General features: G+C 48.9%; 3 protein-coding genes across 3 annotated transcripts; 2 read left to right on the forward strand and 1 right to left on the reverse strand.

The window, feature by feature from the left end:
• Positions 1 to 1,617: 1,617 nt before the first annotated feature.
• On the reverse strand, positions 1,618 to 9,084 carry LOC307078858 (troponin C, skeletal muscle). Its single transcript, XM_079740862.1, has 6 exons — positions 9,029 to 9,084; positions 6,270 to 6,324; positions 5,721 to 5,864; positions 5,129 to 5,243; positions 3,487 to 3,623; positions 1,618 to 2,073 (listed from the first exon to the last, which is right to left on the reverse strand). Exons 1-6 carry the CDS (start codon positions 9,029 to 9,031, stop codon positions 2,036 to 2,038), a joined length of 492 nt encoding a protein of 163 aa, XP_079596988.1. The 5' UTR covers positions 9,032 to 9,084; the 3' UTR covers positions 1,618 to 2,035.
• Positions 9,085 to 11,818: 2,734 nt separating this feature from the next.
• Positions 11,819 to 13,013, forward strand: LOC307079790 (olfactory receptor 2AG1; the record flags this gene model as incomplete). The annotated part of the gene is given in 4 exon segments (XM_079742296.1): positions 11,819 to 12,043; positions 12,045 to 12,290; positions 12,292 to 12,534; positions 12,537 to 13,013. Coding segments are annotated over 4 exon segments (1,191 nt in total).
• Positions 13,014 to 17,016: 4,003 nt separating this feature from the next.
• Positions 17,017 to 26,198, forward strand: LOC307079278 (phosphatidylinositol 4,5-bisphosphate 3-kinase catalytic subunit gamma isoform; the record flags this gene model as incomplete). Its single annotated transcript, XM_079741505.1, has 12 exons — positions 17,017 to 17,286; positions 17,816 to 18,963; positions 19,275 to 20,307; positions 20,752 to 20,817; positions 20,956 to 21,181; positions 21,272 to 21,366; positions 22,152 to 22,295; positions 22,416 to 22,506; positions 22,735 to 22,865; positions 24,204 to 24,315; positions 24,694 to 24,851; positions 25,941 to 26,198. The coding sequence occupies 12 exons, from the start codon at positions 17,017 to 17,019 to the stop codon at positions 26,196 to 26,198; spliced, it is 3,732 nt and encodes a 1,243-aa protein (XP_079597631.1).
• Between the last annotated feature and the right edge of the window lie 470 nt (positions 26,199 to 26,668).

The raw sequence follows: 26,668 nt of genomic DNA on the forward strand, positions 1-26,668 counted from the left end.
TCAGGTCGATTCAGGGCTTGGTGGAGACGGGCTGGGCCTGTGGCCTCACCGATCCGTGTGATAAGGCCGGGGCGGGGGCAGAGGGGTGTTCACAAGAAGGGGTCTCTGTCACTCGCACAGAGAAGTTCACTAGTGGGGAGTAGAGCAGGACAGTAGAGCAGGACAGTAGAGCAGGACAGTAGAGTAGGAGGTGAGGGTAGGAGAGTAGAGTAGGAGAGTAGAGTAGGACAGTAGAGCAGGACAGTAGAGTAGGAGAGTAGGGTAGGACAGTAGGGTAGGAGAATAGGGTAGGACAGTAGAGTAGGAGAGTAGGGTAGGAGATTAGGGTAGGAGAGTAGAGTAGGAAAGTAGAGTAGGAGATTAGGCTAGGACAGTAGAGTAGGAGAGTAGAGTAGGAGAGTAGAGTAGGACAGTAGAGCAAGACAGTAGAGTAGGAGATTAGGGTAGGACAGTAGAGTAGGAGAGTAGGGTAGGAGATAAGGGTAGGACAGTAGGGTAGGACAGTAGAGTAGGAGATTAGGGTAGGACAGTAGAGTAGGAGAGTAGGGTAGGAGATTAGGGTAGGAGAGTAGAGTAGGAGAGTAGAGTAGGACAGTAGAGCAGGACAGTAGAGCAGGAGAGTAGAGTAAGAGAGTAGGGTAGGAGAGTAGAGTAGGAGATTAGGGTAGGAGATTAGGGTAGGACAGTAGAGTAGGAGAGTAGAGTAGGAGATTAGGGTAGGACAGTAGGGTAGGAGAGTAGGGTAGGACAGTAGAGTAGGAGAGTAGGGTAGGAGATTAGGGTAGGACAGTAGAGTAGGAGAGTAGAGTAGGAGAGTAGAGTAGGAGATTAGGGTAGGACAGTAGGGTAGGAGAGTAGAGTAGGAGAGTAGAGTAGGAGATTAGGGTAGGAGATTAGGGTAGGACAGTAGAGTAGGGGAGTAGGGTAGGAGATAAGGGCAGGACAGTAGGGTAGGACAGTAGAGTAGGAGATTAGGGTAGGACAGTAGAGCAGGAGAGTAGAGTAGGAGAGTAGAGTAGGAGATTAGGATAGGACAGTAGGGTAGGAGAGTAGGGTAGGACAGTAGAGTAGGAGAGTAGAGTAGGAGATTAGGGTAGGACAGTAGAGTAGGAGAGTAGAGTAGGAGAGTAGAGTAGGAGATTAGGGAAGGACAGTAGGGTAGGAGAGTAGAGTAGGAGAGTAGAGTAGGAGATTAGGGTAGGACAGTAGAGTAGGAGAGTAGGGTAGGAGATAAGGGTAGGACAGTAGGGTAGGAGAGTAGAGTGCCAACCAAATAACTAACCAGCAACTAACAAGTACTACCTTGCAACCAACAAGCTAACGCAGCAAGTAACTAACAACAGCTGCTACTGTGACGACTCCTACTAACTACCAAACCAGCAACGCGATGTAGAGCCTGACACCGAGCAGTGGTGGAGCGGCAAGTGACGTAGGAAACGGAGCAAGAAGAGGGAGGGCCGAACCGGTGGAAGGAGTAAAGCGGGTTTATTTAGAACACAACAGACATGGCAGAAGGGGGGATTGGGAGTGGGAGGGCCGGGACACAGTCAGGGTGGTGGTGTTGGGAGTGCTGGTGGTGCTGGCCAGGGGTGGTGGTGGTGTGGCAGAAGGGTGGTGTGGTAGAGGGGTGAGAGGTGGTGGTGGGTGGGTGAGGGTCGATGGGGGTGGTGGTGAGGTGGTGTGTGGGTGAGGGGTGTGGTGTAGGTAGGGGGCTGTGTCGGGTGGTGTAGCATTTCTTAAGGAGCAGCTGCGGTGCCAGAGACAGCTGAGGTTTGGGGGGGGGGGGAGGATCATCTTAAAATGGTTTGGGGGGGATATTAATAGAGGCCCCGGTATCGCTGGGGGCCCGGCCGGAGCACGGCAGACAGGGGGGGGGAGGGTGTGACGAGCTTCAGCACTTCCTCTCTTCTGGAGGCGAAGCGGTGAATATTCACGGGGTGGAGTCGGCAGAGGAGGAATGTCCTCTGTGGTCCGACAGCGTGACGGAGCGGGCGTGGTCGCGGGAGGAGGAGAGCTACGTCTCTCTCGCCCTTCTCTAACGCTCCTGGACGTTCTCCATCATCCTCAGGAACTCTGGAGACAAAGAGCAGGGCGGAGAGTCAGACAGACAGACAGACAGACAGGCAGGCAGACAGACAGACAGACAGACAGACAGACAGACAGACAGACAGACAGACAGACAGAGACACAGAGCAGGGCGGAGAGTCAGACAGACAGACAGACAGACAGGCAGACAGACAGACAGACAGACAGACAGACCGACAGACAGACAGATAGACAGATAGACAGATAGACAGACAGAGACACAGAGCAGGGCGGAGAGTCAGACAGACAGACAGGCAGACAGACAGACAGACAGACAGACAGACAGACAGACAGACAGACAGACAGACAGACAGACAGATAGACAGACAGACAGACAGAGACACAGAGCAGGGCGGAGAGTCAGACAGACAGACAGACAGACAGGCAGACAGACAGACAGACAGACAGAGACACAGAGCAGGGCGGAGAGTCAGACCGAAAGACAGACAGACAGTAAGACAGTCAGTCAGACAGACAGACAGACAGACAGAAAGACAGGATTTTGTGGAGTAAATATAGGTGTTCCATGCCAATAAAGCTCTTTGAAACTTAAATCTCAGTCAAGAGTATAACAACCATATTATAAACACAAGACAAACGAGTAATGAATTAAATATATAAGTTACAATCATACAATTTAAGGCTTTGTTATTTTTAAACATAACATAACATAACATAACATAACCACACAAAGCACATCATGAAAAACAATTTCATGAAAATATTTATTTTATAATTCACTTTAATTAGGAGCTTTACTAACTATTTGAAGGAGCATCAGAGGAGATAAAAAAATGTATGTTTATTGTTGTTATAGCTCCCCCTCTAGGACAATCACTGTCATGTCACTCAGACTCAGACAGCGACCCCTAGCGAGATGACAATGCTACAGTCAGACAGCACAGGTCTTGTGGAGATTTTCTAGAAGGACACAAAATATAGACAATGACAACCTATCATCCTTGATTTTGAATCTTATAAACTTCCTGCTCCTCTCTCCTCCCATCTCTGCTCTCCTCTCTGCTCCTCTCTGCTGCCCTCTGCTCCTCTCTTCTCCCCTCCCCTCTGCTACCCTCTTTGCTCCCCTCTCTCCTCCCTACTGTTCCTCTCTGCTCCCCCCTCTGCTCCCCTCTGCTCCTTTCTCTGCTCCTCTCTCTGATCCCCTCTCCTCCCCTTTCTGCTCCCCTCTCTGCTCACCTCTCCTCCTCTCTGCTCCTCTGCTACCCTCTCTGGTCCTCTCTCTCCTCCCCTCTCTCCTCCTCTCCTCTCTCCTCCTCCTCCTCTCCTCCCCTCTCTCCTCCTCTCCTCCCCTCTCTCCCCCTACTCCTCTCCTCCCCTCTCTCCTACCCTCTGCTCCCCTCTCTCCTCCCCTCTTCTCCCCACTCAAGGCCTCCATCTCACCGTCAAAGTCCAGCCGCCCGTCCTTGTTGGCGTCCGAGTCGGCCATCATCTCGTCTATGTCCTCCTCGGCCAGCGGCTCCCCGGTCTGGTGGATGATGTCTCCGAACTCTTCGCGGTCGATGAAGCCGTCACCGTTTCTGCGCACAGAGACACGGATAATCACAGAGGGAGTTGGCCTTCATAGCCCCACACACTGTTCTGAAACCTATTGTGTGGGTAAAATATCAAACAGGGGAATGTACTACATCCAAGAAGGATGGAAGGAATGAATGAATGATTACAATGAACTACGTTCAACGTACCTCCTACAATGAATGAATGAATGAGTGTTAAAGGTCCCATGGCATGGGACTTTATGGATGCTTTTATATGGGTGTTAGTGGGCCCCTAATACAGTATTTGAAGACTCATTCCCGAAATACAGCCTTTGTGCAGAATTACAGCCACTACGAGCAAGTCCCACAATGAGCTTTCCACAAACGTACCGTTTCTGTGTCTGTAGCTTTAAATGCTAATGAGGAGGAGAGAGGAGGGTCAAGGTGGAGGATGGGGGTGTGGCCCTGAGCAGCTTGCAGCCACGGTACCACGCGCTATTTACAGTGCGCTGTTTACAGTGGATGGATCGCAATGGCTCGGATTCATAATATCATCCGGAGGCGCACACAGCTTTTGTGTTCTATAAATATTGTAGAACACACCAAGTGCTCCGGCGGGAGTCCTGGAGTTCTATATCTAAATAATATCATATTATACAACTAACCCTGACCCTTACCCTAGATATCTATATAATTGAATATATATATATATATATATATAATATATGTATAGAAAGGGGAGGTAACCTTGCCCCTCATGACGACAAAAGGGGCAAATTCCAAACGTCCCGTCTGAGCTTTCCTTTTTTCAAAGGCGGAGCAGGACACCTAGTGCTTTTCTTTTTACACATTTCTAGCCACCTGGGGACCAAAGGCAGGCCAGAGCAACACATATTAATGTTAGAATTAACTAACATTAGTTAATTCTCATGCCATAGGACCTTTAAACGGTGTCTCCGGCATATCTCCTACGAATTCTAAAAGGGTTATTGAACAAAAATCGGTTAAGGGAATCCCAATCAAACTCCGGTATACAATGGGTATGAGCTCAATAAACCCATGTTGCTTAGTATGCCTTTAATATCTATATCTTCGATATGGCATGGAAGCATCTAGAAACCATGTGACTACGTTTCAGTGATGCCTGCTCTAGGTTTAAAGGGAAGTTCCCCTGAGGACCACTAGAGGGCAATGAGGGGACCGGGGACAAAAATAACGTGGATCAAATGCAGAGACGTTTGCAGTGATGTATGCATCACTTAATAATAACACTATTGTTCACCTTATAAAAGCGATAATAAAATAAAACCTATTTGGAATACAATTATTCTATTCTTCTATCTCACGTACAATCCCTTTGTATTTTGATGAATCAGCATTAGCAAAACATTAGCAGCATGCTAAGCAGCATGTAGTTCAGAAAACTGCACGCTGCTTAGCATGCTGCTAATGCTTTGTTCATGTTTTTTTTTAACGCTTTGTCACTTAACCAACTGCTGACTAGCATTAGCAGCCCTGAACTGTTCCGTCGGTTTCAGACGTCCTACTTGTCAAAGATGCGGAAGATCTCGGAGAGTTCCTCCTCGCTCTTCCCCGCCTGGTCCTCCTTTAGCTGCTGCACCATCATGACCAGGAACTCCTCGAAGTCGATGGTCCCGCTGCCTGTGGGGGTCCACACAGAACACAGAACATAGAACTAAACCTGTTGGTATGAGAGGGGCCCTTTAAGGTTGGACTGCTTCAAAACATCGTCTATTTAAATGAAGTGAGGAGGTATTGAGACTTTTCTGCATGTCACTCCCTCACGCATCCTTGCACTTAGTCCACAAATTTTACAATTTTTTTTTCACAAAAAATAGTCCACAAATTAAAATAAGCATTGTGTAGCATCTTTACCTAGCTATCTTTGTTGGATACGTGGAAGGGGTTAACCTAACAATCGTAAGTGCTTAGCACCTGGTTCTATGAACATCCTTACTGTAGATATAGAGATATATTGTTGTTTCTCCTTCTTCTGACAAATGTACTTATTGTAAGTCACTTTGGAGAAGAGCGTCTGCTCAATGTAGTGTCAGCGTCTACTGAATGCTTCATAAACTGGTTGCTGTGCTTAAGATTCATTCATGTGGAAACGCTCACCATCCTCATCCACCTCCTCAATGATAGCGTCCAGCTCCTCTCGGGTCGGGTTCTGACCCAACATCCTCATCACCTGACCCAGCTCCTTGGTGCTGATGTCCCCGCCGCCATCCGAGTCAAACATATTGAAGGCCGCCTGGAACTCTGGGAAGAGGAGGGGGTGATATGAAACACGTTGTAGCGACCGCTAGCGGATTGCTGATGCTAAGGCTAAGGCATTCAGGAACATATCCTAGACTTGGGGGGGGGGGAGGGGGGCTTACCCCTTGGGGATATGCCTTGTAGCGACCGCATCTACCCCAAAGGCTAGCCGTTCCCTTTGGAGATGCCAATGCTAATGCTAAGGCTAACAATGCATGTGCACACGGTATTGTAAAAAACTCAAAAAAAGTGTCCACTGAAATCAACTCTGGTTATCTACTGCCAGGGTACTGCTTTACAGGATGCTATATCACATTTAAGACTAACCTTTGATTGGGACAAAGTAAATAAATTAAATAGCGATTAAGCAGCTATTGTTTCGATAAAATTAATAGAAAAGAGACTAACCCGTGATCATCTCCTCACTCAGGAAGGAGCGGGCATCGCTCTGGGCATCGGTCGGCTAGACAACAAAGAGGAAGAAGAGGTAGAAGAGGAAGAGTTTTCAACCACCAGGTAAATACCAGGCTATAATGCACACACAAGCCCACTCACACACACATGCCCAATGCTACGCCCATTCTTTTCTACAACATCCCACAACAAGAAGATATCGATCAGATATTTGATGACACGTACTCCTCCGGCAGTAACATCCTAATTCAATGTGTCAATATTGGGTTTTATGGGTCTTACCCACCCAGCACACAACGTCTTTTGGACGTTGATATCTGGGCTAAATCCCCTCTAGCCCAGATATCAACGTCCAAAAGACGTTGTGTGCTGGGTGGGTATAAATGCATCTGATTCTAGAGATTAATATTCTGAAATAATTTTGAGTCCAGGTCAATCTGGGGAGGAGAAATAAGCCTAATTCATGATTTTTTACAATAGCGCCACCTTTGGGTGCAGTACCACAAAACTGGGTTCATGGGTAGTGGGGGTTATTGGTAACTGAAACCTGAAAATTTCAAGAGTTTTCGACTTACGGTATAGGCTGCAGTATGACTTTTACAGAATTTGAGGGGAAAAAGAAACGTTACAGTGTTGAAGAGCGCTTCACTGTTTAGAACCGCTGGATCACCCCACTGCATGCCTTTCAAATTGGTATTATTTTATACCTAAATCAGTTTTATGCAACATTATACTTATATGTACAACTTTTTACTTTAAAAATCTTCTTTCTCAATGTGAACTGGTTTCTCTCTGTGAACCGGTTTCTCTATGAACCAGATTCTCTCTGTGAACTGGTTTCTCTATTTGAACTGGTTTCTCTCTGTGAACCGGCTTCTCTATGTGAACCGGTTTCACTCTGTGAACTGGTTTCTCTCTGTAAACCTGTTCCTCTATTTGAACTGGTTTCTCTCTGTGAACCTGTCTCTATCTTTGAACCGGTTTCTCTGTGAATCAGCTTCTCTCTGTGTACTGGTGTCTCTATTTGAACTGGTTTCTCTCTGTGAACCGGTTTCTCTTTGTAAACCGGTTTATCTCAATGAACTGGTTTCTCTATTTGAACTAGTTTCTCTCTGTGAACCGGTTTCTCTATTTGAATCTCTTTCTCTGTGAACCGTTTTCTCTATGTGAACCGGTTTCTCTCTGTGAACCGGCTTCTCTACGTGAACCGGTTTCTCTCTGTGAACCTGTCTCTCTATGTGAACCGGTTTCGCTCTCTGAATCGGTCTCTCTCTGTGAACCGGTTTCTCTCTGTGAACCGGTTTCTCTATTTGAACCTGCCTCTCTCTGTGAACCTGTCTCTCTCTGTGAACCAGTTTCTCTCTGTGAACCAGTTGGTCTCTGTGAACCGGTTTGTCTATGTGAACCGGTTTCTCTATGTGAACTGGTTTCTCTCTGTGAACCGATTTCTCTATGTAAAACGGTTTCTCTCTGTGAACCTGTCTCTCTAGGTGGTGTAGTGTCTGTTGGGAGAGCTGAGCTCCTGATGATGGACAGCTGCTCCCTGAGACCCATTGTTCCGACAACTGCTCCACGGTTTGAGAGCGATGACATCACTCTGAACTCTCCAGTTACATGATATATACCGGACCCGCCAGCGGGGAGCGATGGAATATATTTAGTAGCCTCGCAGGGCACTGTGTCAAGACCGAGAGGAGGGTCAGAAATCCCTGGTTGCCTGGCAACACAGCCATAGGGCCACAACATCATTGGCTTTGCCCAGACAAGTAGTTTCATAGATCATTTATCTAACATTTTTCAGATTAATAAATTAACAATTTAGGCTATTGAATATCCTAAATGGAAAACGGCAAAGTTACCAGTTCAAAGTGATGCCTTACATTAATTAATTCAAGCTTTATATGCCAAGAATCCAATAAAAAATAATATATAATGATCCATGAACCAGGTGTTTCATTTTCTGAATCATTAAGCAGCAAATGTCTAGTTTTCAACTTAAATTATTTAATTAACTTTTATCATCAAAATCAGATCAGATAGATTTTCGGTTGCTCGACGTACCAATGTAGCCCTTATACCCAGCATGCTAAGCTAGCAGGATGACATTCCATTGGAACAAGGCTCTGGCGTTGACAGTAGAGCAAGCTAGCTTGCAGGCTATTTATAACGCAACATATTGGCGGGATTGAGGTGGATTCATCTGAAGCTAAAGGGCTTAAGACAAGGCAGCGCGTCTTCTCCGATGACCTAGCTTCACATAGCTCCATCCCAGCCTTCTGTTAGAACACATGATCTAAATATACAATGGAAAAACATTTTCAGCTGTAGCTTAGCTTAGCGACGGACAAAACTTTGACCAACAATGGTCAGCGCTCCGACCCAGAGCAGAATAATTACTTATAATACCAATTACTAATGAATGAGCCATAAAGTCTAGTCATTAAGTCTTGCATTGGGGAAGCAGGGCTCAAAACAGAGTTTGCAACCAACACGTTGCAACCGCAGCATTGTATTTGAGACAACCGTCAATTAACAGTCAATTTCAGTCCACTTCAGTTGCTCAGGCAGTCACTCTGTTTCTACCTGGTTCATGAGTTCCCATTTCTGTTGAAAGAAAACGATGAAAAAGCCACTCTGTCCCCCTCTTCATCTCCTGCTCTCATTCTCCATCACTCTCATTTCATAATCTTTCATCATCTTCATCGCACTCTTCATCACTCTCTCTCTCTCTCGCTCTCTCTCCAGGTTCTTACCATGTTTTCTTGAGCAGCGAGTCTGTTACCAGAACCAGGATTAGAACCAGGTGCGTGGGAACTCTAAGGGGACTAGGTCTTGTTCTGGATGCCCCTCATAAGTACCTCACCTCCCGTCTCCATTCTGACAGCACAGGCTCCTGATTGGCCCGCTAAATCCCCGCTCAGGAGAGGAGCAGCCAATCAAGCCCAAGGGGGCGACCCCCCCCCGATATGGTGCCCCCCCCCCTCTTCCAGGCCTCCATGTTTAGCCAAAGGACACTATCAGCTATCTCAATGACATGTATTAAAAATACTGCAACAACAGTGGTAGCACGCACGCACAAACACACATACACACACACACACACACACACACACACACACACACACACACACAAACGTGCAAACGAGCTCTCACACACACACACATACACACACACACATGCACACACATACACACACACACGACACACAAATTCAGCCACGCATGCACACACACACACAAACACACACTCACATAAACACACATGCATGCACACACACACACACACACACACACACACACACACACTAGGCTCAACACCCCAGCCGACTCAGATCTTGTGTTCCAGACTCTTGATCCATTTTTCCCTCAGTCCTCAGCATCGTCCTTCACCCCCGACAACTGTAACTTAAGTGTCAACTGTCAACCCTTGAACTTAGAAGCTTAAATGCTAATTAAATGAGCGAGCTAGTTCAGTTAGTTTGTCAGTTAACCAACCCAATTCAATTCAATGCAATTTCATTAGTATAGCCCTTAATCACAGTCTCAAAGGACTTAAGAGGCCTTGTATTTAAAAATAGTAAAAAATTAGGGGACTTCTCTCGAGGGTTAGCGAGGTATGCGTGTCGGAGTGGAAGCGCAGAGCCGACCAACCATGGGCCAGGATGGTCCAGGTAACGAGCAGAGACAACAGGTACGGTTTAGCTAACGAGCAGAGACAACAGGTGTGGTATAGATAACAAGCAGAGTCAACAGGTGAGGTACAGTTAGAGCAGAGCCCACAGGTGTGGTATAGATAATGAGCAGAGACCACCCACTCGGGTATGGTATAGCTAACGAGCAGAGACAACAGGTGTGGTATAGATAACGAGCAGAGACCACCCACTCAGGTATGGTATAGCTAACAAGCAGAGACAACAGGTGTGGTATAGCTAACGAGGAGAGACCATCCACTCAGGTATGGTATAGCTAACGAGGAGAGACCACCCACTCAGGTGTGGTATAGCTAACAAGGAGAGACCACCCACTCAGGTATGGTATAGCTAACGAGCAGAGACAACAGGTGTGGTATAGCTAACGAGCGGAGACAACAGGTGTGGTATAGCTAACGAGGAGAGACCACCCACTCAGGTATGGTATAGCTAACGAGCAGAGACAACAGGTGTGGTATAGATAATGAGCGGAGGTCACTCACTCAGGTATGCTATTGATAACGAGCAGAGAGCGTGCGTGAGTGTGTTTGATTGTGTGTGTGTGTGTGTGTGTGTGTGTGTGTGTGATCAATTGATGTGCATAGCAGACCGTAAGCTGCCTGTTGCTCCACCGTTGTTGCTGCACCTGTTCCTCCGTCCTCCCCTCATAATAACCCCTCCTCCTCTGTCTCCCAGCCCCCCCACCCCATACACCCCTCTTCCTCAACTCCATTCTAAATCTCTCTCTCTCTCTCTCTCTCTCTCTCTCTCTCTCTCTCTCTCTCTCTCTCTGTCTGACTCTCTCTCTCCCTCTCCCTCTCTCTCTGTCTGTCTGTCTCTGTCTCTCTCTCTCTGTCTGACTCTCTCTCTCTCTTTCTCTCTGTCTCTCTCTCTCTGTCTCTCTCTCTCTCTCTGTCTGACTCTCTCTCTCTCTTTCTCTCTGTCTCTCTCTCTCTGTCTCTCTCTCTCTCTCTGTCTGACTCTCTCTCTCCCTCCCTACAGAGCCTACAGGGCCTACAGAGGAGAGGGTCAGCAGTTAGGGAAATGCTGCTACATTAATATTGTTCCAAGTAAACTTAACGCTCATTTCAAAGTTCAAACTCTGAGATGGAGGCAGCAGTTCAAACTTGTTAAAAGATTTAGCTTTTCATTTCCAGTTTGTTACGTATCGGTAGACCTGACGGCCTACCGATATAATTTGTTTTATTAACAGACGTATATTCTTTATGAACAGCAAATTATTAACCATGTTTGTTTTCAAGTTTATTAGGGACGGTAATTTGTTGTACTTGTGCTTGTGTGTGTGTGTGTGTGTGTGTGTGTGTGTGTGTGTGTGTGTGTGTGTGTGTGTGTGTGTGTGTGTGTGTGTGTGTGTGTGTGTGTGTTGTTTAGAGCGGCGGTCTGTTATTAAAACAGCAGTATGTTATTAAAGCAGAACTCGTTATTAAAGCAGTTGTCCGCTATTTATAGCAGCGGTCTGTTATTAAGAAACGGCTGGATGACGCGATTGACCAATCAGAAACGAGTATCGATCGAAGACACGTTATAATATACCACCGGCTCCCCCTTTCACCTGAGCCAGCCCTATAAGTACTTCATCTGCAGCTTCGATCGCGCTGCTGTGCGTGTTGGAAGCATCTCGAGCCCTTCGATACAATCGTGTGCGACGGATTTGCCTTTTTTGTTATCCGTCAGATGCGACGGGGTAACCAACCGTTGCCGGAACTTTACCAGAGGCGAACACGCGCCGCTACGCGCCTCGGGGTGCCGGGACCGCGACGCCAAACGTCACGCACACGCGGCAGTGCGTGTGGCTGCTGGATCCAAAGAACAGGAGCGAGCCCCGCGACCAAGATGAGGCGCCCCACCTGGACGCGGCGGCGTGCCTTTTCCTTGCCCCCGTGCCGCGCGAGGGGTGCCGCGCGACTGCTCGTCGCCCTGTGCTCCTCCCTCGTGCTGCTGTCACTCCTCGTGAACGGCGTCACGCTGTTCGGCCTCGAGCGCTCCCGCGAGCTGGAGCGGCAGCCGCGCTTTAACCTGCTGAAGAACCTGATCCTCAGCGACCTCATCCAGACCGCCCTGCTGGGCGCCCCCCCTCATCTACTCGCTGTTGCACAGGCGCACCATGAGCTTCAACCCGTGGTGCCATCAGCAGTACTTCTTGGGCACCACGACCATCTCGTGCAGCCTGCTCACCATCACGGGCATGGCGCTCGAGCGCTACCTGTACGTGTGCCAGGCGATCCGCTACCTGTCGATCCTGACGCTGCTGCGCCTGCGCCTGATGCTCTCCATGATCTGGGTGGTGTCTGTGGGGCTGGGGGTAAACGAGCGTTGTGCTGCTGGGGCTGGGCCAAGAGCGCGAGGATGCGACCCGCGGCGTCACCTCGGGTCTCGTATGCGAGCCGGACACAATGGAGAGGCAGATGGGTTTCCCGCGCGCCTCTGCCGTGTTCCGGAAGCTGGTGGGCGCGCTGCTGCCGCTTATGTGCATCCTCGCGCACGGCTTCGCGTACTTGCGCATGTACCGGGACGCCCTCAACGCGGTGTTGCCCTTCAACGCGGTGAACACGCGCGCGCGCGCAAGACGGTGCTGTTCTACTGCTGCATGCTGCTGTTCCAGCTGCCGCCCGTGCTGCTCAAGGTCGCGTCGGACGCGCTGCGGGAGCGCGAGGGCACCGGTGCCGCCATGCTGGCCAGCAATCCGCAAGCGCCCTCCCTGTCTGCGGCGGTGCTGCACATGTCTCTGGTGGCCATGACGCTCGTGCCGCCCTGCATCGACCCGCTCGTGTACGGCATGCGCAACAAGGAGGTGCGGCAAGTGCTGGCCCGGGTCACGTGCTGCTGCTGCATGAGCGGCCACTCGGGACCGTTCGCCGCCGATGACAGGCGGGCTCGCGCGAGAAGGAACGGAGGGAGGTCGCTGCTTGTAGGGCGGTGGGGGCTCGCGATGGGGCATCTCGTGCAGAACCTCCTGAACAGGGACCGTACGGGGAGGGGGGCTGGGAGGGGGGTGGCGGCGGGAGGTCAAGAGCGCGAGGCACCCTGAACGTCCCGTGTGAGTTGGCACTGGAGGCCTTTTGCGCGTAGTGAAAGGTCGTAGTCATCATCATCATCATCATCATCATCATCATCATCATCATATTAAGTTTACAGTTCAGCGTCACACACGAATCCAGGAATTGTTTTTATTGTCAAAAAAAGGAAACGAACGAAACGAAATTCGGGGAGTAATGTTTTCAGAAATTAATCAACGGTCCTACCCAACGGGGAGACGTTACAAATAGGCGTGTAAATAAGATCGAACTCAGGAACGTGTTTACTATTGGTATAGTTTTTTCAGGTTGTTTTAATCAGGCTTTTACTTTGATTCTGAGAAGGACGAAGGTGTGACTACACGGAATGCAGTCCAGGTCATGTAATAAATAGAAATAGAGAATAGCTATAGATTATAGATATAGACAAAGCCATCCTTATTTATGAGTGCCGACCAAGACTGCCTCTTTCTGGATAAAATTAGCCTTTTTATTTTTTCCATAACTGCTAACTTTGATTAACTGGACCTTTAACTCAACAATTGACACCAAAAGCAGAAGAGGAGCGGAAGTTGATGGAGAATATCGACTCCAGAGTTCTCTGTGGGGTTCAGATCCAAGATTGCTGCATGGGCCACGCTTTTATCTTCAATCTATTACCTGCAGTGTTTCTAATAAAGGACACACTCATGTTTTCTGAAAATCAGGGAATGAAAAGGGCGCTGTGTAATGATCTATGAATAGGCCCATATATTTTATGAAACATATATGGTAGGCCTATATATTTTACAATGTTAATGAGCGTCCACAGATGCCAAGGACATAATTAGCAATTATGTCATTCTGATCGCATTGGTCTGAATGTGTGTGCTGTATGACATTATTGAAATGTACGGACATAATATGTTATTAAAAAGTGATTGCTATTTAAAGGTTAATTGTCTTTTTTTATGCAGTTATTGTTCAATTAATTAAATAATTTGCACACGCATGCACACACACACACCAACCCACACCAACACACACACACACACACACACAGTTTATGAAGCATATTGAAAAACAATAGGATTGTCTGATAATATTCATGTGAATAAAAACATTGCTTGAAGCTGTTTTTTGTTTCCAGGTTTCCATGGGTACACACACCCTTGAAGGCATGAAGCCATGCACACATACACACACACACACACACACACACACACACACACACACACAAACGCACACTCCCCCACCTCTCTTAATTAGTTCCCACATGTTTATTAATAGAATACTTTACCAGATGATGAATCCATCAAACCCCAGGTATGAGGAACAGCGGTCCAGTCCTTGCCCTCTTCTAGAGCCTGCAGGGAGTCCAGAGCACTCATACTGCTGGAGAGGCTGCAGAATTTAAGCAGGTTCTCACTGAGCTGTGAGACTCTAAAGCCTTCCAGCTCCAGCATGTCAGACAGGTTGTGTGCACAAACACATAAACACAGCCGCATTGTTCACCTCTTTACCCATTCTGTTTAATGACCATCAATTACCATGCCACTGGATATCATTCAAAATGGATTGGCTGCTGTGATGCCTTAATTCACCCTGAGGGATGAGTAAACGTACCTATAGATCTATCTACACGACACAAACACACACACACACGTACACATATTAAAACTCACACGTACACATATTCACACACACGTACACACATTCACACACACACGTACACATTCACACACACGTACACATATTCACACACACAGGTACACACATTCCCCCACACACACAGACACATACACACACACTCACATGGTCACACACACACACACATACGTACACACACATATTCACACACACACTTATAAGGAGAAGTAGAAGAAGCAAAGAAAATGTCATTAGAAAGAAGCTATAAAAAAAAACTAAAAAAACAACGAGAGGCATTGTTCCCTGAAATAGGGAACAACATTTACTTATTTATTTATGTGCGGTCATCATTTATACGCTTACACATTTATACAGACTGGGCTGACATGGAAATAATGGACACGGCTGTCTGTTATGTTGATCTTCATTTCCTGCAGCTGCTGTGCAGTGTGCCCTCTAGCCAGATGTTCTGTTGGTTCCAGCTGATTGACACTGTACCCTCTGGCCAGATGTTCTGTTGGTTCCAGCTGCTCTACACTGTACTCTCTGGCCAGATGCTCTGTTTCGTTCCAGCTAATCCACACTGTGCTCACTGTCCATATATTTGGTTGGTTACTGTAGCTGCTCTACACTGTACTCTCCTTCCAGATGTGGTGTTGGTTTCTACAGCTAATCTAATTTGTGCTTCAAACCGTTTGTTTGAAGCTTCTCCAATTGTGATCACAGGCATTGTAAATAATTCCAAAAAATGTATTTGTATCGGTTTGAATACCATACTTTCATTGTTCCTCGATGAGAGCGTTTGCCTATCGAGCCCCCTTCCTATGGAATAGGCTGCCACAAGTGATCAGGGAAGCTGACTCTGTGGAGCTATTCAAAGGAAAGCTCAAAACGCACCTCTACGATCTTGCATTTGGAACATAGGATTGTGAAAACGATTGTGAAGATGCGAAGTGAAGACCACTCTGGTTGTTTGTGTTTTGTTAATGCAGTATACATTCCCGCTATGTACTGTTCCGTTCTAATTCACTATTCTGTCTGTTCTAGCATGTTGCGGTGACTGGACTGGATGCCTGGACTCTCCTCATGGTCAACCGGCCAGCACCACATCACCATTTTTGTGCATGTATTTACCTGTATGTCAATTATGGCACCCATTGCACTCCTGACCATCCCTGGAAGAAGGATCCCCCACTATGCGTTTCTTCTCAAGATTTCTTCCTTGCTAATTTCAAGGGAGTTTTTTCTTGCCCTTGTGGGGGCTAGGGTAAAGGGGGGTGTCATAAATATTTGACTTGTTAAGCCCTTTGAGACTGTAATGGTGATTAAGGGCTATACAAATAAAATTGAATTGAATTGAATTGATGAGACAAAGCTGCCAGTATTCTAGACGTCTTTAAAATAAAGTTAATTAAGGGTAGGAGAGGAGCCTGTTGTTAGGATTTAATGTGTGATATGTGTGAAGGGAAGGGAACTAACAGATGACGGGGACCACTGTGTTTTCCTTAAAATGTGGGTGAGAAAGGGAAGGAAGCTGACGAAATACAGAAGTACATAACAGCCCTACTCACACCACCACATGGCTTTGTCTCCTCTTTGGCAAAGATTGTTGTTGTAGTCCGAGGGAACTAAGCCTCAGCAAGACAGGTGGAGAGTGAGTTCGTTAATCTAAACAGGTTTCTGACGCACAGGAGACGGTCCTCTTTACACCCCACTAGAGTGTTTCAAATGTTCCAGGTCCAACAAGATACAGGTGAGATATCACTTGTTCTCTCTCTGTTTATTTTGATTTAATTTATCATAATTTTATTTAGCACTTTATCCAAGACTTCCAGGTGAGGCTGATTCTTACACATTCTTCAGAACAACCTCACCCACGGTATAGCAGCTGATTCACAAACCAGCAGCTACTATTTAATAACTATCTATTTAAATTATTATTATTGTAGTATTATTCAATGAACATTTTACATTCCATCAAGCACCGGTGAGTTCCTCTATAGCTGTCGCTTGGTTGTGATGACGACGAAGAAAAAAGCCCAGGTTTACCTTTCAACAAAACATCAGGACATCCTACCACACTAACACCAAACAAAGCCTGCAATGGAGGCAACTGGCCAGCGAAGAGCCATTTTGGAACAAACCTAGCCAGCATTGATCCAGTTGTTCTGGGATAACAGGTTGACCTGACCATGTACCACCCCGTAGGGAGTAAAACACGCCCTGAAACCTATTGGCATTGCTTTAAAACACTAAACACAAGGAAATCTCAAACCAGAGGTCGGCCAATAGATTTCTAACTGGCGTGTCTGCTGTGTGAAATGACTAAATTGTGAATCATTACTAGTGACAGTTTAACTAGTATATACTTATGCCAACACAGCGCCGATGGATTGCAGCGTGCTCCAGATGCATCCCTCACGCCCAGGGGGGGTGAAGGGTGAACCACAGGGGTGGACCCCCAGATGTCCTGACCACACTCTGGTGTTCCTGTGTGAGTTCCGACCGTCGCCAGCCGCCCCTCCAGCCGCCGACCTCGACCACACCGCAGGGACTCAGTCCAGTCCAGTGTTTGGCCGGTCCGGCCCGGAGTTTGTGGAAGTCACAGTCCCTGCCCAGTGTAGCATTCAGCAGCTGAGGCTCGGACTCTGTTTGAAGGTAGGGAATGGAAGGGTGTTCAGGGAAGGGGGAACAATTTGTTGGTATGGGTCGTGGGCTGGAGGAGGCGGTGATCGGAGAGGTGGTGCTGTGGGAGGGGGTTATAATGGAGGTGGTGGGATGGTGGAAGTTGGGTTAGAGTTGAGGTGGAGTTTATAATGATGATGGTGGTGATGCTGATGATTATGAAACAGAAGATGTAATGGGGAGGGGTTAGAGATTTGAAAGCGGTGAGGTGCTAGTGGGCTGGAGGTAGTGGGGAAGTGGTGATGATGGCGTTGGGGTGTAGATGACAATGGGTATGAAGTAGTTGATGATGATGTATGCACATCATGCTCATACATCATCAAACATATATATCCATACATACCTCATGACAGAGGTTAAGGGGCTGAATCCGTCATCAAGGGGGATGACGGTGTCAGATGGCAATGATGTTTGTGGTGATATTGATGATATATATGGTTAGGTGTGATGGGGGGGCTGTGATGCTACCTACTAATTTCCTTGGATTAATTTCTGTCTGCAGGCTCAAGAGCAGAGCTGCCACCTTAAACTCCTGGGCCTCCTGGACCCCGAGCAGTACCTCCTGCTGTACGCCCGTGGGCAGGAGTGGTACGAGATGTACGATGACTGCCAGGTTCTCCGGACCCTGGACGTCCCCTGGGGCCGCTACGCCGACGGGCGCCTGGTGGCGAGGATCGTGGTGACGCCCGTGGCGGCGGCCGACGACGGCGAACGGCAGCGGCAGCAGGCCCTCCTGGCAACCCTGATTGGCCACGACCTGGACCGGGAGGCGACCGATCGGCTCGGAGAGCTCATGGTCACCCGGAGGAAGCTGGCGCATCCGCGGCGACAAGAGCTGAAGTTGCGCGACAATGTGGTTTATGCCACAGAGCCCTGGACCACGACCGCCCCGCTGCCCAGAGACCTGCAGCCCCACAGGGACAGGAGCCTGAAGGTCACACTGCACTATCTGCAGAAGCTCAGCTTCAGCATGGAGGTGAATCCCTCCATCACACCCCAGCTTCTCCTGGAGCTTTGTAACAAGGTGACGGCCGACCAGGGCTTGGAGTGCTGGCCTTCAGACAGCCTGGTTCTAAAGGTGACCGGTCGGGAGGAGTTCTTATCAGGAGACTTCCGACTCCTGGATTTCCTTTGGGTCAGGAAGTGCCTGAAGAGCAGCCAAGACCTGCACCTGTCGGTCCTCTCCGTGGCCCAGCTCCCGCTGGAGGCTGTGCGGCTGGCTGACTGGCCCCTGGTGGACAGCTTCACGGGCCAGTCCAGCTCCCACGACGACCTCCGCCTGGAGGGAAAGGACTTGGACGACATATTCATGATCTCCTTGTGGGACTGCGACAGGAAGTTCAGGTTCAAACTCACTGGCATTGACATCTCAAAGCTTCCGGCTAAAGCCCCTCCGTCCGTCTACGTAGAGGCCTCCATTATTTACGGCAACAGGGTCCTCCTGTCCATTGCCTCGACGACGAAGTCCTTTACAGACGAAGTGCTGTGGAACGAGTGGTTGGAGTTCAGTGTCCTGCTCAGTGATCTACCTCGCGGTGCTAAGCTGGGGCTGACCGTGAATGCCTGTAGTAACGAAACCGCCTCAGACCACCCACAGAAGGGCAAGGCCGGGACGCTGTTCTTCGTCAACCTCCTCCTCATTGACCACAGGTCTGTCACCTCTCTCTGGGATAACTATACTTATCCGAAGTCCGCTCCTCATTAACTGCATTGTAAAGGAGGAAGCAGACGTGTGTTCTTCTACAAGTAGTATTAAGGCACAACCTGAAACTCACGGATCAACATCTCAGTCGGTTTGTTCCTCCTTGTGGGTCTAGCTTATGTTGGGTTATTGGTGCAGGGAGTGAAGTCCCAACTCCCCCGTGTGAAATATAGTTTTATTTGTATCCGTTGATTTGTAGCTCATCGTAGTTTGACTGTTGCTCTTATTGTCATGATTCCAATGTGATCTCTGCTCCCAGGTCACTTCTGAGCCAGGGACCATACACCCTCCACATGTGGCCCTTCCTCGGCCAGGAGGGGGAGGTGGTCACCTACCAGGCGGACCGCCTCTCCTCCGCCACCAACCCGGACGTCACCCACTCCATGGCCATCAGCCTGCTGCTGGACCGCTACAGCTTCCCCGTGGTGCTCCCCAACGGTGCCACATCCCCTGAGTCTCGCTGGCCCCCGGCTGAAGCCAGACCCCCCCCGGCATCCCCTCTGTGTAGGACAGTATCCCCTGTATTCAGGCCTGGGTCTGCTGGCCTGGAGAGGGTGCAGACCTCTGAAGAAATCACTCCCTCTGGATCTCCGGTGTCTTTGGAATCCAGAACAGGAGAACCAACGATTTCCGGGGACTTTCCGGACAATTTCCTTCCTCGGCTGCCGGTCTCTCCCGAGACCCCGCCAGTCGCTGAAGAGACTAATAGGATGTCCTTTCTCCATGGGTCTACCGCCTCTCTTTCCTCTTCCTGTCCATCCTCCACCTCTGACGCTGCCTCACGCATAACTACTACGACTGCTCCTGGTTCTTCTAGTTCTACTGCTCCTGGTTGTAGTATTTATACTGCTCCAGTTTCTACCAGTTCTACTGCTCCAGATTCTACTAGTTCTACTGCTCCTGGATCTACTAGTTCCCCTGCTTCTTCCAAACACTCGGTTAGAACTCCTCAGAGCCCCACAGCGGATTTGCCAGGTGTCGCCGCTAACGCCCCGACTGCTTCGATTGGTTCAGACCGAGCCCACCTCAAGAGGTTCTGGAAGGAGCAGAGTGTTCGCTACACGTCCAACCTGCCGACCTTCCTGCGCAGCGTCGATTGGCTGAAAAGGAACGTGGTGGAGGACGTCCATTGGCTGCTGGAGCACTTGGAACCCGAGGAGCTGGACCTATCGGTGGCTCTGGAGCTGCTGAGCTTCGACTCCATCGACGAGAGCGTGAGACGGCTTGTTGTGCAGAGGTTGGAGAGCCTGTCCAACGATGAAGTACTCAAGTATCTGCTGCAGCTAGTGCAAGTATGTATTTAACTACCAAGGGGGGGAAGGACCGTCTAGTGGTGGGGAGGCTGCCACAATGTCCACAGCCAACCAATAAGCATCTTGGAGCAAGATGAGTTGAGCTTTGCCTGCTAGTAACCTCTATCTGCTCAGAATAAACAGTAGTCATAATGTCATGTTACACTTAATAACTGAAAGACCACCAGTACTTCTTGAGATAACTATAAAGAGGTTTTATTTGTGTCAAAGGGCCGCTTATTTTACCATCAGGTATGATCTTAATAAGTGGTGTCCACCCAGATCTATGGATCTGCCTACGTTTTGATGCAGTCCCCTAGCTAGGCGGGTAGGCTGATCCATCGTCCGATCCGTTTTGCAATGGTTTGTGACGGCTAATAAACATCACACATTGTGGTAAAACAACAGCCCTTTATTAGCTCTTAACGTAAGGTTCTCCTACAGACCCTGAAGGTGGAACCGTACCACGACAGTTTCCTGGCCTGCTTCCTTCTCCAGAGAGCCCTCCGGGTGAGTACTGGAGGTTCTAGTACCGCATGGCTGTACCCGTACAGAAAGGTTCATGACACTTCATGAGGCCCAAACAGAACGGTTTTCGATTGGGATCACTGGTCGCTGAAGAACGTCGCCTCCTTTCCCTCACCACAGAGCAAGAGGATCGGACACTTCTTCTTCTGGTACATGCGCAGCGAGGTGGCTGCCTGCCCCTACTTCCGCCAGCGGATGGCGCTGGTGCTGGAGGCCTACCTGCTGGGCTGTGGACAGGCCCTGCTGGACAGCTTCTCCCTGCAGGTGCAGGCAGCCCAGGCCCTGCAGCAGGTGGCCCTCCAGGTCAAGGAGATGTTCCCCGACAAGACGGACCTGCCCCCCACCGGTAGGCTGGCCCTCGCCCGTGTTGAACTATGGACCGGACCGCGTATGTTATCATCCGTGTTGTTGATCCTCTTCATCCGGTTCGTGTCAGCTGCTTTGCAGGTCCAGGGGCTCCTGGAGAGGAGCGACCTGCCCAAGGAGTTCCTGGTGCCCTTTGACCCCCGGGTCAAAGCAGGAGCCATCCTGGTAATGTGCTGTGACATTAGATGTATTTCAATCAGTCTTCTGTGCATACATTTTTATATTTATATCTCCCCCTCCCCCCCTCCAGCTTTGAAACTCAAAATGTATCTCACCTCCCCTCCCCTTTCCTCCCCCTCTCCCCTCTCCTCCCCCCTCCCCTCTCCTCCCCCTCTCCCTTCCCCTCTCCTCTCTCACCTCTCCTCCCCTCTCCTCCCCCTCTCCCTTCCCCTCTCCCCTCTCACCTCCGCTCCCCTTTCCTCCCCCTCTCCCCTCTCCTCCCCCTCTCCCTTCCCCTCTCCTCTCTCACCTCCCCTCCCCTTTCCTCCCCCCTCTCCTCCCCCTCTCCCTTCCCCTCTCCTCTCTCACCTCCCCTCCCCTCTCCTCCCCCTCTCCCTTCCCCTCTCCTCTCTCACCTCCCCTCCCCTTTCCTCCCCCCTCTCCTCCCCCTCTCCCTTCCCCTCTCCTCTCTCACCTCCCCTCCCCTCTCCTCCCCCTCTCCCTTCCCCTCTCCTCTCTCACCTCCCCTCCCCTCTCCTCTCTCACCTCCCCTCCCCTCTCCTCCCCCTCTCCCTTCCCCTCTCCTCTCTCACCTCCCCTCCCCTCTCCTCTCTCACCTCCCCTCCCCTCTCCTCTCTCACCTCCCCTCCCCTCTCCTCTCTCACCTCCCCTCCCCTTTCCTCCCCCTCTCCCCTCTCCTCCCCCTCTCCCTCCCCCTCTCCTCTCTCACCTCCCCTCCCCTCTCCTCCCCCAACTCCCCTCCCCTCGCCTCCCCCACTTCCCCTCCCCAGCTGAAGAGCTGCAGGGTGATGGCGTCTAAGAAGAAGCCCCTGTGGCTGGAGTTCCAGCCCATGCCGTCCCCCTCTCCCACCCCCCCGCTGGGCATCCTCTTCAAGGAGGGAGACGACCTCCGCCAGGACATGCTGGTCCTCCAGGTCTCGTCTCTTCGGATAACAAGCAAATCAGAGACCCGTAACAACGAGCCCTGGTTCAGTGTATCAGTGAGCTACATGTGTGATGACACCTCGCTCTGTTTCTCGCTGCTGACGGCCCAGACGCTGGTGGTGATGGACTCCATCTGGCAGGAGAAGTCCCTGGACCTGAACCTGGTGCCGTACGGCTGCATCGCCACCGGCCACAACATAGGTACCCACAGTGCCTCTCCCTCTCACACTCGATCCGGTTGGTGTCCGATGCTAGAGGGTTGGTTTCCGCTAATAACGTAGAGCTCTTTCACTCCATCAGCGCTGCACCGTTCAGCCCTGCTCTGTTTAGGCTTGGACGAGGTGTGCCCGTTTGGTTCATACCCAGTGGTGGGTCCAGGCTAATTTAGTAGGGCAGGCCCAGGAACGGTAACGGTGGTGTGCGTTGCAGGGATGATCGAGATCGTGAGGAAGGCCGTCACCATCGCGGCCGTGCAGCGCAGCGAGGGGGGCACGCACGGCGCATTCAAGAACGACGCCATCTTCAACTGGCTCCGCAGCAAATGTCCGCTCCAGGAGATCGTAAGTCAGCGAATGCGCTTTGGTTCATCCGTTTGAGATAAGACATAATGTGACCTGTCCTCACAACTCAAAGGACCTTTCTCAACGGAAAGGTTTGAGATGTGTTGGTTTTAGACTGAAACTCAAACATCGTTCAGACTGACATGAGTCTGAGGCCGATGCTACCGGGAGACTGGGAGGAGGTAGGCTGATCCTACCGGGAGACTGGGAGGAGGTAGGCTGATCCTACTGGGAGACTGGGAGGAGGTAGGCTGATCCTACTGGGAGACTGGGAGGAGGTAGGCTGATCCTACTGGGAGACTGGGAGGAGGTAGGCTGATCCTACTGGGAGACTGGGAGGATGTTGGCTTAGAGCAGGGGTGCCCAACCTTTTTTGGTCCAAGATCTACTTTTAAAGTTGATGGTGTATTGAGATCTACCAAGCCATATAGAATGCCGTTGCGTGGCCACAATTTATTGTGCATCTAAATAGAACACTGTTTTCTGACACAAAGATAAACTTTTAACAATAATAATACATTTATTGAAGAAAATGTGCGAGGTGCAAAGAATAAGTACAAGTAGGCCTGTAACAACACAACAGGCAGATAAACAACCCAAATAATACAATGCCTAATTCAAGTTGAAAAAGTGGTATCTCTACCTTAGTGGGACACCTGGCACTCAGAGGAGGAAGCTAGTCTCTCATAGTCCGGACAGTAGGAGGTGAGTGCCAGCCGTAAGCAGGCTGCCAGGTGGTCATCAGTCATGGTGGATCTGTATTTTGACTTGATGATTTTCATATGTGAAAAGGCAGACTCACACTCAATATGTTGATCCAAAAAGTGCAGTCAAATTCTGTGCAGTTTGTCTGAGGTTGGGGTACTTTCTGCAGTAGGCTCCAGTAGGTTCCAGAATTGGACCTTCATATCAGGTGTTGCTCTAGATTTCAGCTCAATGTCATTTTGCAGTGTGAGGATCTCATTCTCAATAGCACAGCTATCCAGGTTGAAGAGTGATGCCACTTTGGACGTTGTACAATCCACATCCATATTTTCACCAAATGGAAAATAGAGAAAACTGACAACAGGTTCAATTGATGCAAAGTCAGTAAAGCGCCTGTCAACAGCAGCGGGCACACACACACACACACACACACACACACACACACACACACACACACACACACACACACACACACACACACACAGACATATAACATTGGCACACACACACACACAAACACACACACACACACACACACACACACACACACACACACACACACACACACCTCTCTGAACACCTCCTCTCTGAACACCACCTCCTCACCTCTCTGAACCCCTCTGTCTGCTCCAGCACTTCAGGGCCATGGACATGTTTGTGACATCGTGTGCTGGTTACTGCGTGGCGACCTACGTCCTGGGGATAGGAGACCGCCACAACGACAACATCATGATCACCAACCAGGGTACAGATCCCAGGGTAGAGGGTAGAGACCCCAGGGTAGAGGGTACAGACCCCAGGGTACAGACCCCAGGGTGGAGACCCCAGGGTGCAGACCTCAGGGTAAAGGGTAACAACCAATATTGGGACTGTTGTACTTTTGTCTGTGTATGTGTATAAATGTGTGTTTGTGTGTGTGTCTGTGTGTGTGTGTGTGTGTGTGTGTTTCAATATTTACACACACAATATCAATATGTAAAGACACGCAATAATTAGGTATGATTAAAGAAAAGATAAACAAACAATATAACCGTATTTGTATTTCGATTATTTGATCTACAATAATAACCATAACACATAACACACAATCATTTCCTGGTTAACACATTTTCCGGTTTCCTAGGTAACCTGTTCCACATCGACTTCGGTCACATCCTGGGCAACAGGAAGTCCTTCATGGGCGTGAGGAGGGAGCGGGTACCCTTCGTCCTCACGCCGGACTTCCTGTACGTCATTGGCGGGGTGAAAGGTCGCGACAGCCTCTGCATCCAGCGGTTCAAGGTGAGACCGCGCCTCCTGATCACCATGACGATGTCGATACACATACAGAGCAGATACACGCCTGTGTCTGCTTTGTGGGATTGTTAGCTACGTGTACATTATGTTACTCATGCATGCACATTCTATTCATTTACGTACATCTCTGGTAAACATCCTTGGCCTCTATTGCCTTACTATGCTTTGTGCTTCTTTTTCATTTTCTTAAACCTGTGTAGCCAGGAGGGGAAGTTAACTCTGCCCGTCACTTCGGCTTGAAATGGAAATTGAAAAACACACCTAATGTAACAATTATAGCCAATTATATTATAATCATCATCATTATCATTGTTAAACTCAAGTAAACTCAAGGCCAATGCATTCTGGTTGCTGGGGTAGCAGCCAACCTTCTCAAGATTCACAGAAGGTATTCTAAGGAATTAGCGATAAGATTTGAGGAGACACGCATGCGTTAACAAGTGAGAGAATACATGGTCAAAGCATTAGCGTTAGGCTGTCAGCCTGTGTGTGTGTGCATTAATACCAGTGCATTTGTAGCGTGTGCCTCAGCGCTTAGCTTCCCCCAATCAGTATGCTATTCTTTTGCTTTTGCATATTCTTTACATACAATGCATATTTTTGGCTATATATATATATATATATATATAAATATATGTGTGTGTGTGTGTGTGTGTGCATGCTATATATACAGCATATATAGCATATTGATATAGCTTGTTATATATATATATATATATATATATATAGTATATATGTATCTATATCTGTATTTTATGTATGTATGTATGTATGTATGTATGTGTGCATGTATTTATGTATGTATGTATGTATGTATGTATGTATGTGTGTGTGTAAATATATATATGTATGTGTGTATGTGTGTGTATATATACGTGTAAATATTTATGTATATATATATATATATATATATATATACATATATATGTACATATGCTTGGATACAAATATATGAATATATGCATATGTCTATATATATGTATCTATATATATGTATATAGGTAAGTGCGGCCTATCTTATGTATTCTGGGCTCGACTACTCTTGACTGGCGGCTCTGCTTTGTTTTGCTGCAGGACATCTGTACGGAGGCCTACCTGTCTCTACACTCCCACTCCCGCCTGCTGGTCACGCTCTTCTCCCTGATGCTGCTGACGGGCATCCCTGAGCTCAGCGCCGCCGAGGACATGCGCTACCTCCGGGAGGCGCTGCAGCAGGAGCACAGCGAGGAGCACGCACGCGACCACTTCCTGCAGCAGATCGCCACCTGTGAGAACCTGGGCTGGACTGTGCAGGCCAACTGGTGGATCCACATGCTGGCCGGTATCAAGTAGAGAGCATCTAGAAGCCCAACTAGACATCTAGTAGCCCAACTAGACATCTAGTAGCCCAACTGGACATCTCGTAGCCCATGTTGACATCTAGAAGCCAAACTAAGCATCTAGTAGCCCAACTAGATATCTAGTAGCCCATCTAAGCATCTAGTAGCCCTACTAGACATCTAGTAGCCCAACTAAACATCTAATAGCCCAACTAGACATCTAGTAGCCCAACTACATCTCTAGTTGCCCAACTAGACATCTAGTAGCCCAACTAGAAATCTAGTAGCCCAACTAAACATCTAGTAGCCCAACTAGACATCTAGTAGCCCAACTAAACATCTAGTAGCCCAACTAGACATCTAGTAGCCCAACTAAACATCTAGTAGCCCAACTGGACAGCTAGTAGCCCATGTTGACATCTAGTAGCCCAACTAGACATCTAGTAGCCCAACTAAACATCTAGTAGCCCAACTGGACATCTA

This window comes from Pollachius pollachius (genome assembly GCF_949987615.1).
Source record: "Pollachius pollachius genome assembly, chromosome: 8".
NCBI classification, from domain to species: Eukaryota; Metazoa; Chordata; class Actinopteri; order Gadiformes; family Gadidae; genus Pollachius; species Pollachius pollachius.

Bases quoted from the DNA above. Each gene is read 5' to 3' on its own strand.
- LOC307078858 (XM_079740862.1), bottom strand. The intron at 5,244-5,720 runs GTGAGCGTTTCC...GGACCCCCACAG, and splicing joins TGAGGAGGTGGATGAGGATG to GCAGCGGGACCATCGACTTC. The intron at 3,624-5,128 runs GTAGGACGTCTG...CTCTGTGCGCAG, and splicing joins ATCTTCCGCATCTTTGACAA to AAACGGTGACGGCTTCATCG.